Source organism: Pan troglodytes, chromosome 8 (genome assembly GCF_028858775.2).
Source record: "Pan troglodytes isolate AG18354 chromosome 8, NHGRI_mPanTro3-v2.0_pri, whole genome shotgun sequence".
Lineage (NCBI taxonomy): Eukaryota > Metazoa > Chordata > Mammalia > Primates > Hominidae > Pan > Pan troglodytes.
In genome coordinates, this window is record NC_072406.2 from 139889566 (window position 1) to 139902298 (window position 12733).

Sequence of the window (12733 nt, forward strand, 5' to 3'; positions counted from 1 at the left end):
TGGTGGCAAGCACCTGTAATCCCAGCTATTTGGGAGGCTGAGGCAGGAGAATCATATGAACCCAGGAGACAGAGGTTGCAGTGAGCTGAGACTGTGTCACTGCACTCCAGTCTGGGCAATGGAGCAAGACTCTGTCTCAAAAAAAAAAAAAAAATTCCTTCTCTGACTTATGCTGCTACTGGCAGCCAAAGTAAACTCTGCTTTTAAAGGGTTCACCTGGCTGGGTCAGGCCCACTGGAATAACTTCTATATCTTAAGGTCAACTGACTTAGGACTTTACATCTGCAAAATCCCCTCACAGCAGTAACTAGGTTAGTGTTTGGTTGAGTAATCTGAGAATCTTGGGAATCATCTTTGGAATCCTTCCCACCATGGTTTTAGAAAGGTCAGTCTGGCCATAGTGTGGATAACATATTGGGAGGGACAAGACAGACAGCAAAGGGGATCTACTAAAAGCTGTTGCAATCATCCTGAAAGACAGAGGGATGGGCTTCGGATTAGTGAGAAATGATTTACACACAGCATAACGACTTCTTGCTGACTGATTAGTTGTGGGAGGGAGGGAAGGGAGAGTCAAGGAGGACTCCCAGGTTTTGCCTCAAACAACTGAGTAAGTGATGTTGCCATCCACAGAGATACTATGGATAAACAGGTTTTGGAGCAGAAGATAACAAATTATTCCTCTTCATGTTGAGTTTGAAAGGAAGACAATCAAATGGATGATAAAAATGGGGGAATCATTGGTTAACGCAGGAGTTCTCCATGGGAGTGATTTGGCTCCACAGAGGACAGTTGGCCATGTCTGAAGACATTTTTGGTTGCCATAATAGTGGAGGCGTTGTCCACATTGAGCAGGTAGAAAGCAGGAGTACTGCTAAAAATCCCACAACACACAGGACAACAAAGGTTTACCTAGCCCCAAATGTCAATAGTGCTGAGGTTGACAAACCCTGAACCAGAGGCCAGAAATTAAAGCCACAGGAGTGAAGAAGAGGACCCAGAATGGAGCCCTGCAGAACCCCAGCCTCAGAGCAAGGCAAGCCAGCCCAGAGCCCGAGAAGAAGCCAAAGGGGAGGTCAACCAGATGGACAGTGTTGAAAAGCAGGCAGAGAAAGAGGTGTTGATTCTGGCGGGTGTCAAGGGCTGCTGAGAGTCAAGCAAAATGAGGAGTAAAAACCATCATTGGATTTAGGGTGACCAAGGCCACCAGAGGCTGTGCCTGAGCAGTTTCAGTTGAGTCGTAGGGGTGGACGGCTGTCTGTGCTGAGTGAAGAGTGTGCTCTTGAGAGGAGGTTGGGGCAACAGCCACCAGAGACCAGGCTTCTGAAGGCCTGGAGACACCTCAAAAGGGATGTGGGCTGAAGGGATTTGTTGCCATGGAGAGAATTGAGATCTGCAAAGGCTGATGGGAAGAAGAGAGAGGAGGAGATCACAGAGTGAGGCCCCTGAGAAAAGTGTGAGAAGAGAACTAAGGGCACAACGTCTCTTCCAGGCCCTGCCAGCGAGTGTCCCCTAAGTGCTGCATCCCAGGTGTGCACCTGAGTCCCAGTCCTGCCCAGGAGAGACTGGCCTGATGATGGAGAAGGAGAAGAGGTGCCCCCAGCAACAGGTGTAGGTGCAGCTGGAGGTGGGCTTGGCAATTTGAAAGGTGGGAGGTTGAGGAGACCTATCCTCCATGTAGGCAGCGGGGGTCACTTTTGAGAATAAAGGAGAAGAAAATGGATCAGAGGCCTGAGGGGGGTGTGGAGGGCTGCTCTGTTTAGAGAACCCCAGCAGGACTCCCAGACAGGGCACAGTCTTTGTCCTTGTGATTTCTCTCCAGAGATTTTTTTTTTTTCTCTTAGAAAAATTCTCATCAAAGTTCCATGCAAGACCATTTAAGGGTTAACACATTTTCCCCCAAAATGACTGCAGTCCCTCTACTGAAATTCATTTTATGAGTCCAGTCTGTTGAAAGATAAGAAAACTATCACAGTGGAGATGGAAGATGGAAATTGGGCTCAGAGAGCAAAGAAGGGTGAAAAAGATATGGACACATATATCCATGGCACAAATTTTAATGATTTCTGTAAAGTATAATTAAAGGAAATTACAGGAAGATTCATCTGATTTTCTTAGAGGTCCTGAAACTCACGAGTGTTACAGAGTTATAGTATTTACAGAAAGAAAGGCTATTAAAATTCAAGAGAATGTGGAAGGAGCTGCCGTCTTTTTTGAAAAAATTCCTTTACATTGCAAAAGATGACCCAAGCTATTCTTTAAAATTCAACATCTCTGATATTATTCTCACAGTAGTGCAGTTAACTGCAGATAAAATTAGTTCTTCCTGTCAAATCATTGTGTTATTCCACCAAAATAGGTGTCTTCTACGTACACAGCCTTGGACAATGGAAATCCTTGACAAGGAGCAGCTGCTTTTGTCCAGTACTTCACGTCAGCCGCTAGAAAGCAGGGACGGCCAGGCGGGCTCTTGCAGAACCTGCCATGCCGGTGGCCCTGCGGGTCCGGCTGCAGCTCCCACCTTCGCACTCTCTCTGGGATGATTTGGGTCAAGGCAGAGCTGTGCAGCCTCTGTACATCCTCATCAAGCACGAACTCAAAAACTGCGTCCTAATCAGCAGCCATTTCAAAATTCCTGAAGGTGTGGAGTCATCCCAGACCCTCTGGCAAGCTCCGGAAGGGTGTTATGGGAGGAAAGTGGGTGTCTATAGGCGGTGATATGGGTTTGCACCATAAGGAGAGGCTCCAAGTCGTGTTTGCTACACATGTGCTGAGGGAAAGACACTTTCTTCAAGAGGTAGTCACCAAAAAGCTGGTCACACCTACAGACAGCAGCATGGTTTCCCCTGAGGGGGGCACTGGAAATCGCTAAGCTGAGTGGCAGGTGGCACTGGCTACTCTTTTGGGTGGAAGCAATAGACTGTGTTCACCTGAGACTCAGCAAGAAGAGGCGTGTCCCACCCCGAGTACTTCCCGTTGACCCCGCAACCGCCCCTGCAACGATGGGGATGGAAGGGGAGGGCGGCTTCGTAAAAGGCACCTGGGACCCCCACAACTAGCATTCCTTTGACAAAAATCAGAAATCTTTGGGAAAGGGGGAAGGAAAAGGGGGCAGAGTACAGCCGAAAAGCCGACCTCAAAGAACCATTTTGGGGTATTTCTTTTCTCTTGACTGCTTGGGAACTGCCTTCGGTTCACCCACCACTTCTGAAGGGGCTTCACTTCTAAGGCCAGAGGCCAACGTCCCAACAGAGGGTTTCTCACTTCTTTCTGCCATTTGTTAAATTGTTCCATAAATTAGTTGTTTTACATAAAATTTGGAACTACGATCTGGGAGGCCTAGGGGCTGCACCACCAGTAAGTCGCTGACTCAAACCGGGCCCTTTAATCCCCAAACCCAAACTCTTTCCTCGATCGAACCGCTGGCCTCAACCTACAAGCCTCCTCCACCGCCAAAAGTCGGGAAGGGTTGGTCCTTTTGTTTTACAAATGAATTAAAATTAGATCCACAGCCCCGCGTAACGCTGGGGAATACCCAGGGCGAGGCCAGCTTCCAGGAGGTCAGCGCCAACACCGCCGGCAGGAATTTGGGGGGATGGGGAGGTCTCCTCATCTCTGAGCCTTGAGCACCGGGCCTGAATTTTCGCTTCTTTCGCACAGGTGCCCGACTCGGAGTCCGGGAGGCGGGCCCTCTTCCCAGGTACCCAGCCCAGCGCGGCGCGTCAGCCTGGGTCCATCCTCCGCCACCCCACAGCGCGGGGAGCAGGGGAGGCCGAAAGCCGGGCAGCTTGGGGGGCCGGGATAACCCGGGCTGCAGCAACCCCGGGAGGCAGCAGGACTGGACGGCTGGTGTCGGACGCACTGCAGAGACGTCCCTGTTTTCGGCGCGTCCTCCGACACCCAGCAGAGAGCTTGGCGCCCTCCGCTCTGCGCGCCGGAGGTCACAGCGCGGAGAAACCTGGCGGGGCCCCGGACTCCCCGGCTTGGGAAAAGCGATCACTGCCCTGAACTGCTGGGGCGTTCGAAATTTCCAGGGTCCCGACCCTCCATGGGCTACGCGCAACTTCGGCGCAGATGTCAGTCCGCTGCCTTCCGGGTTGAGGGCGCGAGGACTCCAGACGACGCCAGCGCCGCTGTCCAGGCCCAGCCCCGCGTTCTCCACCTCGCCACCTCCCTCTGCGGCTCCAGCCTGGAGATCTACGGACTTCATTGCGATCTCTTGCGCAGTGTAGTCGCGCTCTATCCCTAGCCCTGAGTCCCGGGTAACCCAGGGGCCCCGGCGAGGCGAGTTTCTTTGGGGCGAGATGTCCCCAGCCGAGCAAAGGGGCTGCGCATTGGACGGGGCTCCCAAGCCACAGCCCTGGGGGCCTTGAGGAGTCGTGGTACGGTCCAGGGCACTCGGGGCTGCGGGGCCCGTGAAGCCAGACGAGGCTACGGACTTAGGGTCCCTGCAACCAAGACCGCGAGCGACTGTGGACTCGGGACGGATCGCACAAAGGAGGAAGGGGGAATCAGAGGGGTGTCCGGTCCAGGACGTGTCAGGCCTGGGCGGGGCGGAAAACTGACACCAGGGCGAGGACAAGGATTTCGCTCCTCCAGGGCTGCCAGGGGAGGGGCTCGCCACCGTCACTCTCCATGGGCTCTGGCCCCGACGGTGTTTAAAGGGCGGAGGGCTGGGCCGGGCTGGTCGCACCCGGGCGCTGCTGGCGGCCAAGCTGGATGGGTCGCCAGTGAGTTTCGGTGCGGCACCGCTGGCCCAGGCCCGGGCGCGGCTGGACATGGCCACCTACTGCGACGACCTGGGCCCCTCCTCGGCCCCGCCCGGCCAGGCCCGGGCCACCGCGCACCACCCGGGCTATGAGCCAGGGGATCTGGGCGCAGTGGGCGGGGGCCCCCTCCTGTGGGTGAACGCGCCAGCGCTCAGCCCCAAGTCCTACGCTTCGGGTCCCGGGCCTGCGCCTCCTTACGCGGCCCCGGGCTACGGGGCTCCCGGCCCGCTCCTCGGCGCCCCGGGCGGCCTGGCGGGCGCCGACCTCGCCTGGCTGAGCCTCTCCGGCCAGCAGGAGCTGCTGAGGCTGGTGCGGCCGCCCTACTCCTACTCGGCGCTCATCGCCATGGCCATCCAGAGCGCGCCGCTGCGGAGGCTGACGCTCAGCCAGATCTACCAGTACGTGGCTGGCAACTTCCCTTTCTACAAGCGCAGCAAGGCGGGCTGGCAGAACTCCATCCGCCACAACCTGTCGCTCAACGACTGCTTCAAGAAGGTGCCCCGCGACGAGGACGACCCAGGTAACAGCGGCGCGCCGGCTCGCTCCGTCCAGGACTCCCCATCTTCCCGCCGGGCCGCGGGCACTCCGGGGGTGGGAGCACCTTAGACAACCTAATTTCTCCCTGCGCGGTTGGGGATACCCGGGGAGAAGGGAGAAGGGGAAGACGTGCTTGGGCATGGACAGGTTCTCAGACAGCGGCTGAGCCCACCACAGGCCCGCGTTTACAGTGCGGCGGTCCCGGGGCTCTCAATCTCTGTGCGCTCCTTCGGAGGAAGAAGCGGGAGAGCCAGCAAGCTGGGTGACCTTGGGAGTGACTCAACTTCCCTGGGCCTCAGTGCCCTATCTGGTAAAATGGGGAAGACAGCGCCTACCCTAAGGATGGGCAAAACAAATAGGATGCCCGTTTGGAAAGCTCTGGAGCCTACCTGGGGCCTGGCGTGGTCTGCGCTGTCCTTGGCAGAGCGGCTGGCGGAGTCCCAGCATTAGCATCTCGCAGGCTTTCCTTCACCTTAACGGGGCTCGGCCTTTCCCAGGGCTCCCTTCCTCCTCCTTTCTGGATTGTCACTTTTCTTCCCAGTCCTGCTGTGGAGGCCCATCGGGTACAGAGTGCCTGTCAAGGGTGGAATGGGGGCGAGGACTCAGACCCTCTGTAAGGGCCAGCAGGGGGTCTTTCTGAAGCTGACCTCCTCGCTGGCTCACACCACGGCCCGTCAAAGCTCGAACTTTCTGAACTGGGCTGTTTCTTCTTCTGCAGGTAAAGGCAATTACTGGACCCTGGACCCCAACTGCGAGAAGATGTTTGACAACGGGAACTTCCGAAGGAAGAGGAAGAGGAGAGCTGAAGCCAGCGCGGCCGTGCGCTCGGGAGCCAGGAGCGGGGGAGGGGCCGAGGCGCCAGCGCTGGAGCCCCCGAGCGCGGCTTGCCTGGACCTGCAGGCCTCGCCCTCTCCATCCGCACCCGAGGCCGCCACCTGCTTCTCTGGTTTCGCCTCGGCTATGAGCGCTCTGGCTGGCGGCCTTGGCACCTTCCCCGGAGGCCTGGCGGGCGACTTTTCTTTCGGGAGGCGGCCACCGACGGTCGCCACCCACGCTCCCCAGACCCTTAGCCCCTCGCCTGGCTTCGCCCCTGGCCACCAGACCGCGGCCGCCGGCTTCCGCCTCAGTCACCTCCTCTACAGCCGGGAAGGGACCGAAGTTTGAAGGGAGGCTGGAGGCTAGCCGGGTGCGGGTCCAGAGGTGCTGAGCTCAGGCCTCCGGTTTCCCCTGGTGACAGCCCCACGTGTTGGCTTTGAAGGCCTTGGTGCCCTGGGAGGAAGCGCAGAGCCGGGGGCGGCTCGGCCAGCAGGGAGCTGGGCCGAGCGGCTCTTGGGCTTTGGGGTGGGTGGCCCTTCTGCTGTGCACCCCTCACCCAGGCGACCTTCGGAGCCTCCCTGCTCTGCCTCTAAGTCCAGCCGTCCTGGGCGTCTAGAACCTGTGCTCTCGAGGGATTTGCCTTGAAGGGGCGGCGGGTCGGCCCTCAGCTCCAGCGTTTTCCAAGGAGGCTGGCTGACTCCAAAGAGCCTTAGAGCAGGTGGGAAGAAGGTGGGCTGCCAGAGCGGCCCGGGTGGTGGGGGCCCTCTCCACCTCCACCCAGCTTGGCCCACCTGGCTCAGGGCCTTCCCTTCTGCTTCAGGGAAGCTGCCGCAGGGGCTGGGGGACAGAGCTCAGGAGCAGCTGCAGTGGGCTCCAGTGAGGGGATCTGAGACAGTTGGCATTGGGTCCTGTGTAAGGAAGGTCTTGCTAATGGTTGGAACTGCTGTGGTGGGAGGGAGAAGCACTGCGTGGGCAGAAAGCGCCCTTGGGATACCAGCTCCCTTCCCTGTCACTCAGCCCTGGTCCTTGATGACCCCCCTCTAGGACAAGGCAACTCCCCAGGGCCCCGCCACCACTGACCACAGGAGCGGTGCCCAGCACCCAGGAGTTCCCCACGGGTCCAGGTTTGTGCCACCCACACCCGCATCCACACTCACACTCATACTCACACTCACACCCACACTCACACTCACACCCACACCCACACTCACACTCACCCTCACACCCACACTCACACCCACACTCACACCCACACTCACACAGGCTCATGGAAGGCCACACTTGTTTTGGTCTCTTTCCCCTCCAAACCCACAGTTTGAGCCAAAGCTGTGCGTGTGTTCAGAGCTCCTGAACAGCAGCCTCTTGTGTAAATTGAACCCTGCCCCACCCAGTTCGTTCTTAGAGATGGTATCTTTGTGAAGGACAAGGAGCCCCCAGTAACTGGGAAGAGGAATTTTTTGGCCTCTGTACTCCTTAGAGGACCTAAGTGCCCCAGTCAGATGCCCTGAGTCTTTGTGGCATCTGGGACTCCCTGGAGATGGAGACGTTGGTGGGGGGTACCCATCTTGTTGTTGATGGGGGTACCTATCTTCCCTGCATTTTGGGGGAGGGTGGGAGGGGGCCTTCCCAGGAAGAGAGTGGAGACAGGTTACTGTTACTTTGGAGTGGGACAGGCTGGTTTAGCAATCCTAAGCCCCAGCCACGCAGGTATTCCTAATCTGCCTGCAGGGCCCCTCACTGCAGCTGCCACCAGTGCTGGAAATGAGAGCAGGGCTCCTGACTGTCCCTAGAGCTGACTCATCATGGCCCTGCTGAAGAGTGAGGGGTGTGTGTGTGTGAGTGAGTGTGTGTGTAAGACAGAGAGGGAGGGAGAAGGAAGGAGGCGGGGGAACATGGAGAGAAGGAGCCAGGAGTTGGGATAAACCTGGCCCCTCGTCATATGTTTCATCAGCAGTGGCTCCTAACTCCGCGTGCCATCTCTGCTGCTGCCCTCCACAAGCAGGTGAGCAGAGTGCCAGTTGTGTTGAAGGTGATGATGTCGCCTAACCAAACTCACAACCAACCCGCAATCTCTCTTGGGGGGACACTCCCCATAAGCAATACAATTAAAGAAGACCAGGAAAGGAAAATAAATTCCTTAGCTTATACATTTAAAAATTATCTCTTGAACATATTTTAATAGAATGAAATGCTAAAAATAAAGTCCAATATAACATACATAGCTGGCATGTGTATGCTATTTCGTATAAGAATTCCACTGCTATGACCAACATCCCCATTTTAGAGTCTGAACTTGCAGGAAACTTGGAAAGAACTTTTCCCAATTAAATTTGACAACAGTTGGAAAATGCAATGGACAATTGGACAATCAGTGGAGCTTTGAGAAAATTGGCTGACACGTATGGATGTAAACATGGAATGTCATGGCTGCATGACTGCTAGATGTTGGGAAGCTGCTTTTTTTTTTTTTCTCTAACAATGGTATTTATGTTAAAATTGAGAAAAAAATATTTAAGATTTTTCAACTTTTGGTTTGTTGCCCAAAGATCGTTTTTTACCGTTTGAAAGTTGCTCATTTATTCAAAGCTTTATACCATTAGTAGGTAATAGTATAAAGAAATAGGTGAAATCTTCATGAGAAAAGCTTGGTTAAAAATACTTCCAGCAGTGCAAGGTATTTGGACATGGGTGGGGTTAGATGGCAAACCCATTCTCTCCTCCAAAACAGCCCACATGCCTGGATGTGTTTAGGAGAGGGGAAGCCAGGCCAAAATGCATTTCATAGGCCCAGGCATGGCACAGTCAGCTTCAGACTCATTATCCCAAAGAAACATTTTCCCATAGCAAAGAAACTGTTGAAATCAAAACAAAAAAATGCAGCTTGAGGTCACTTTATGGTTAAATACTTTCTTCTGGCCAGGACTTGGTGAACTTGACCGCAGTCCCTAGAGCTCACTGAATGCAGGCAGCAGAAGGACGTGGTCCTGTTGGTCAGGCCAGGGCATTGCTGCCAGGTGGCTAGGAGGGTGCTCTAACCCCGGGGTTCTGAGCCCACTGTGGCACTCAGATCCCATCTGTTCCCCTGCCCTGTCTTGTGTGTGTGTGTGTGTGTGTTTGAAATCGTGAATCCTGCAGACAATTCCAAAAGTAACTGTGAAACTTCAACGAAAGGAAAACCTCTGCATCGTGGCATAGGCATGTGGCAGTGTGCCATAGGAATATCCAATTCTTAGTCTGAATAAACAACTTGGTGGCACTGAATAGTTTCAAATATAGAAGCAAGCTTCAAATTTCAGAGGTGAAAGACAATTAAAACATGCCAAAATATTGGGTGATTGGGAATTCTTTGCATTGCCAAGCAGCAGTGGTAATTTCCTAGTGACTGAAAATGAAAGAGAATAATAATACAGGAAACTGTAATCTGTCCTAGAAACCTTTGGTCACTGGGTCAATTATCCCCATACAAAGAAGAACCGTTCATGAAGAAGACTCAACATTTGTTAGAAATGTTTTGTAAAGTGTCATATATAGTGTTTTAAAAAGTGAACATTGGATTTCAAGATATTTCACATATTGATTAAACATTGAGTATGTTTTTTTCTGATGAAAAAGTTTTGCATTTTAGCAATGCTGCCTTGGGATATTAATCAACCTTCAATCTTTAGTCTCCTAAAATGTATCCGCTGGTCAAGTGACATTTTTAATTCAAAGAAATACCATTATAGTAATCATTAGAACTCTCTCTTCAGTGAAACAGAACACTGAAGTTCATCCCCATTTTGCAGATAGAAAAGCTGAGTCAAGGGGCTAAATGATCTCCAGAAGCTAAACTGATGAGAGCTAAAAGGGACTTCAGATGCATCTGCAACTTTTACGTGGCTCATATTCAGAAATTCACCTACTGATGGACATGCACACATGCGCACACACATACACACACACACACACCCCACACACACCACCAAGCCCCATCTTGGGTAGGATCTTCAAGGGAAAAGCCACAGATTACACACCCTACCCTCCATACCTAAAGGCATAGTATTTTCAAATAACCCATTGAGTTCAGGATTTGACTCCAGGTAGGAGAGAAACATGTGGAACCGCCATAGAATGCAATAGAGGTTGAGTCACTTGTATCCTAATAAAATGTGACTTGTTCAATCTATCTCTTTTGAGTGTTAACTATGTGGTATTAAGTCATGCAGTGAATAAGCTGAGCCTGTTGCTACCCTCACAGAGCCTCCTTCCAGTGGTCAGAACAAAGATGAGTGAGCAATTACAGGCTGGACGTGGCTTTTTGGCTTTATAAGGATTACTTATAGATGATCAAGTCATCAACCATCTCACTTGTCAACACAAGTAACATATTGTGTCTTATATACAGACCCCAGTGTGTTCCACACCCTGCTAACTCAGGAAGTGTTTGATTTCTCAGTTTCATAACTTCTTTGTGATTTTAGGCAGGGAGTTAAGCACTGCCCCGGGCTGGTGTAGGTCCCATCTGCTCACTTTTCCACAGTGTCATTTAGGAAACTTAAAACCTGTCCTCATATTAGAAGATCTGTCATTTGGCAGTGACAGGGGAGGCAATTAATGTCACCAGAGTTGGCCCTTCCCCAGGGCTTCTGAGTGTGCAGTCCATCTATAGGTTAAAGTTTTTAGAGCTCTTTTCTTTTAATCTAATTTAAATTTGCGGATCAACGTTATTCAGGGCTAACTGCTGGGTACCTGCAATAAACTACTTTCTTTGGTCAGATTTCATCAGTGGCTGAACACAAAGAATTAAAAATATCTTTAGTTTCACCCATTTCATGGAGGGCAATAAATAGTATATTGAATTGGACCTTCACCAAGAAAAGAAAGAAAGAAAAGAAAATTGGAGTTGCGTCCCTGCTGTAATCTAGAGCAAATTAAACTTATAAGTCATTGAGTCTTTCTCTAACCCTAAGAGTCACCCATTCATCCATCAGACAGATTAAAGGTTAAGGAAAGCGTCAGGGACTCTGTGAGAGGCTTCCTGTGCATTTTTCATTAAGCCTTCACAACAACCCAATGATGCCCCTATTATTATCCCCATTTTACTTATGGGGAAACTGAGGCTCAGACCAGTTAAGTGACTTGTTTCTCAGAGGCCACAGATAATACTGAGCTACGTCAGTAGCAGCCTTCCTACTCTCTGTTCCTGACTTTTCTGCTTCCCCCTTCATCCCTCAGGTCCTAGAGAGACCTCACTTTTCCAGACTCCTTCTGACAATCCAGGTCCAAGTTAAGTGCCCTTTGGTGTGTTCTTGGGGCCTTGGATGTATTGCATCACACCAACAGAAGACCAAGTTCCTTCCTGCCTCTTCTCCTACAGCTTATGTGGGAAGGGACCAGCTTGCTTTCTTCCAGAGTAACATCCCTAGAGCCAGGAAGACTGTGGACAGGTGGTAGCAGTTGAACGACGGACTGACTGACTGATTGAATGACTGAATGAGTACATGTGTGAGTGAATACAGTTACACCCTCAGCTTTTCATAAACCCTTCTACCCACCACCCAGCCCCCAGACTCCTATGATGGGAGTGATTCTTCCTTACCCAGGGCCAGGCCTGCTGCTGGACCCTGTAGGTACAACACTGAGTGGGCCAAGCCCAGAAGGCCATTGCTGTTGAATACCCATGCTGGAGGGCTGTGTGCCATGCTGGGGGAATTTGGAGTGGGCGCAGAGCTGGGGGATAGGAATATTCAGAGATAGTGTTGACAGTGAGGCCAGTAGGGTTTGGTTAGTCCATATAAGTTTCACTTTGAACGTGAAAGAAATCATGATCATGTAAATTATGTCCTTGAGAATCTAGGCTGACACCCCCACTTTCAAGTGTTGATCAGTGGTCAGACATGTATATTTTTATCTGAGGGATGATTTGTTATTTGCCAATGATGTCCAAGCATTTTCCAGATCACCCTTCCCCTTTCCTGCTGCACTCCCTGGATCTAAACCTCCTCATCCAGAGCAGGGCTTAGCTCCCAAGGATGCAGGAAGAATTTGAGGTCAGGAATGGAGTCAGGCTAGTGTGCTCCTTTCACAGGGCCAGGGCGCAATCAGACTGAAAGATGAGAGAGGCATTGAAGATGCTTGCGAGGGATCATTTTTACTGCCTTCTAGAGGTGTTGAGGAGTCGCCTGTCCCCAGGCCCCTAATCCGGTCTGGCAATCCATCACCTGCACAGAGGCCCCCAGACCTGCATGCACGGGTGGTTCCGATCTGCCTAAGGCACTCGTTCCCTTCGACACCTGAACCAAACAACTCCACCCGCTTTGACTGAACCTCCCTTTGCTGGGCTGAGACCACTTTACTGTGAGAAGCCTAAAGGCAGGTTAGGTTATGGAAAAAGATGGACTTCTGGAGTGAGTAGAATTAATACTTTAATGGAAGGTTTCTGTTTCAGCATTCTTGAAAAGTGTAGAGCTTAATTCTCTATGTTCTTTTTGTAATCCTGAATGGTATAGGACTGCCTCCTTGCTCTGTTTATATTGACTACTTTGATTTTTAAAAAATTTTTTCCTTTTTGCTAAGAAGAATAGACTATGGTGTATATTACAATTGGAGGAAATTAAAGACAGTTTGGTTTA

The 12733-nt window shown here is 52.0% G+C and overlaps 2 protein-coding genes across 2 annotated transcripts; one reads left to right on the forward strand and one right to left on the reverse strand.

The window, feature by feature from the left end:
- Positions 1 to 744: 744 nt before the first annotated feature.
- Positions 745 to 4218, reverse strand: LOC129136176 (uncharacterized). Its single transcript, XM_054660087.1, has 4 exons — positions 3438 to 4218; positions 2931 to 3084; positions 2375 to 2610; positions 745 to 874 (listed from the first exon to the last, which is right to left on the reverse strand). The coding sequence occupies exons 1-4, from the start codon at positions 4208 to 4210 to the stop codon at positions 745 to 747; spliced, it is 1293 nt and encodes a 430-aa protein (XP_054516062.1). The 5' UTR covers positions 4211 to 4218.
- Positions 4219 to 4262: 44 nt separating this feature from the next.
- On the forward strand, positions 4263 to 7666 carry FOXI2 (forkhead box I2). Its single transcript, XM_003312824.6, has 2 exons — positions 4263 to 5289; positions 6025 to 7666. Exons 1-2 carry the CDS (start codon positions 4779 to 4781, stop codon positions 6468 to 6470), a joined length of 957 nt encoding a protein of 318 aa, XP_003312872.4. The 5' UTR covers positions 4263 to 4778; the 3' UTR covers positions 6471 to 7666.
- The last annotated feature ends 5067 nt before the right edge of the window (positions 7667 to 12733 follow it).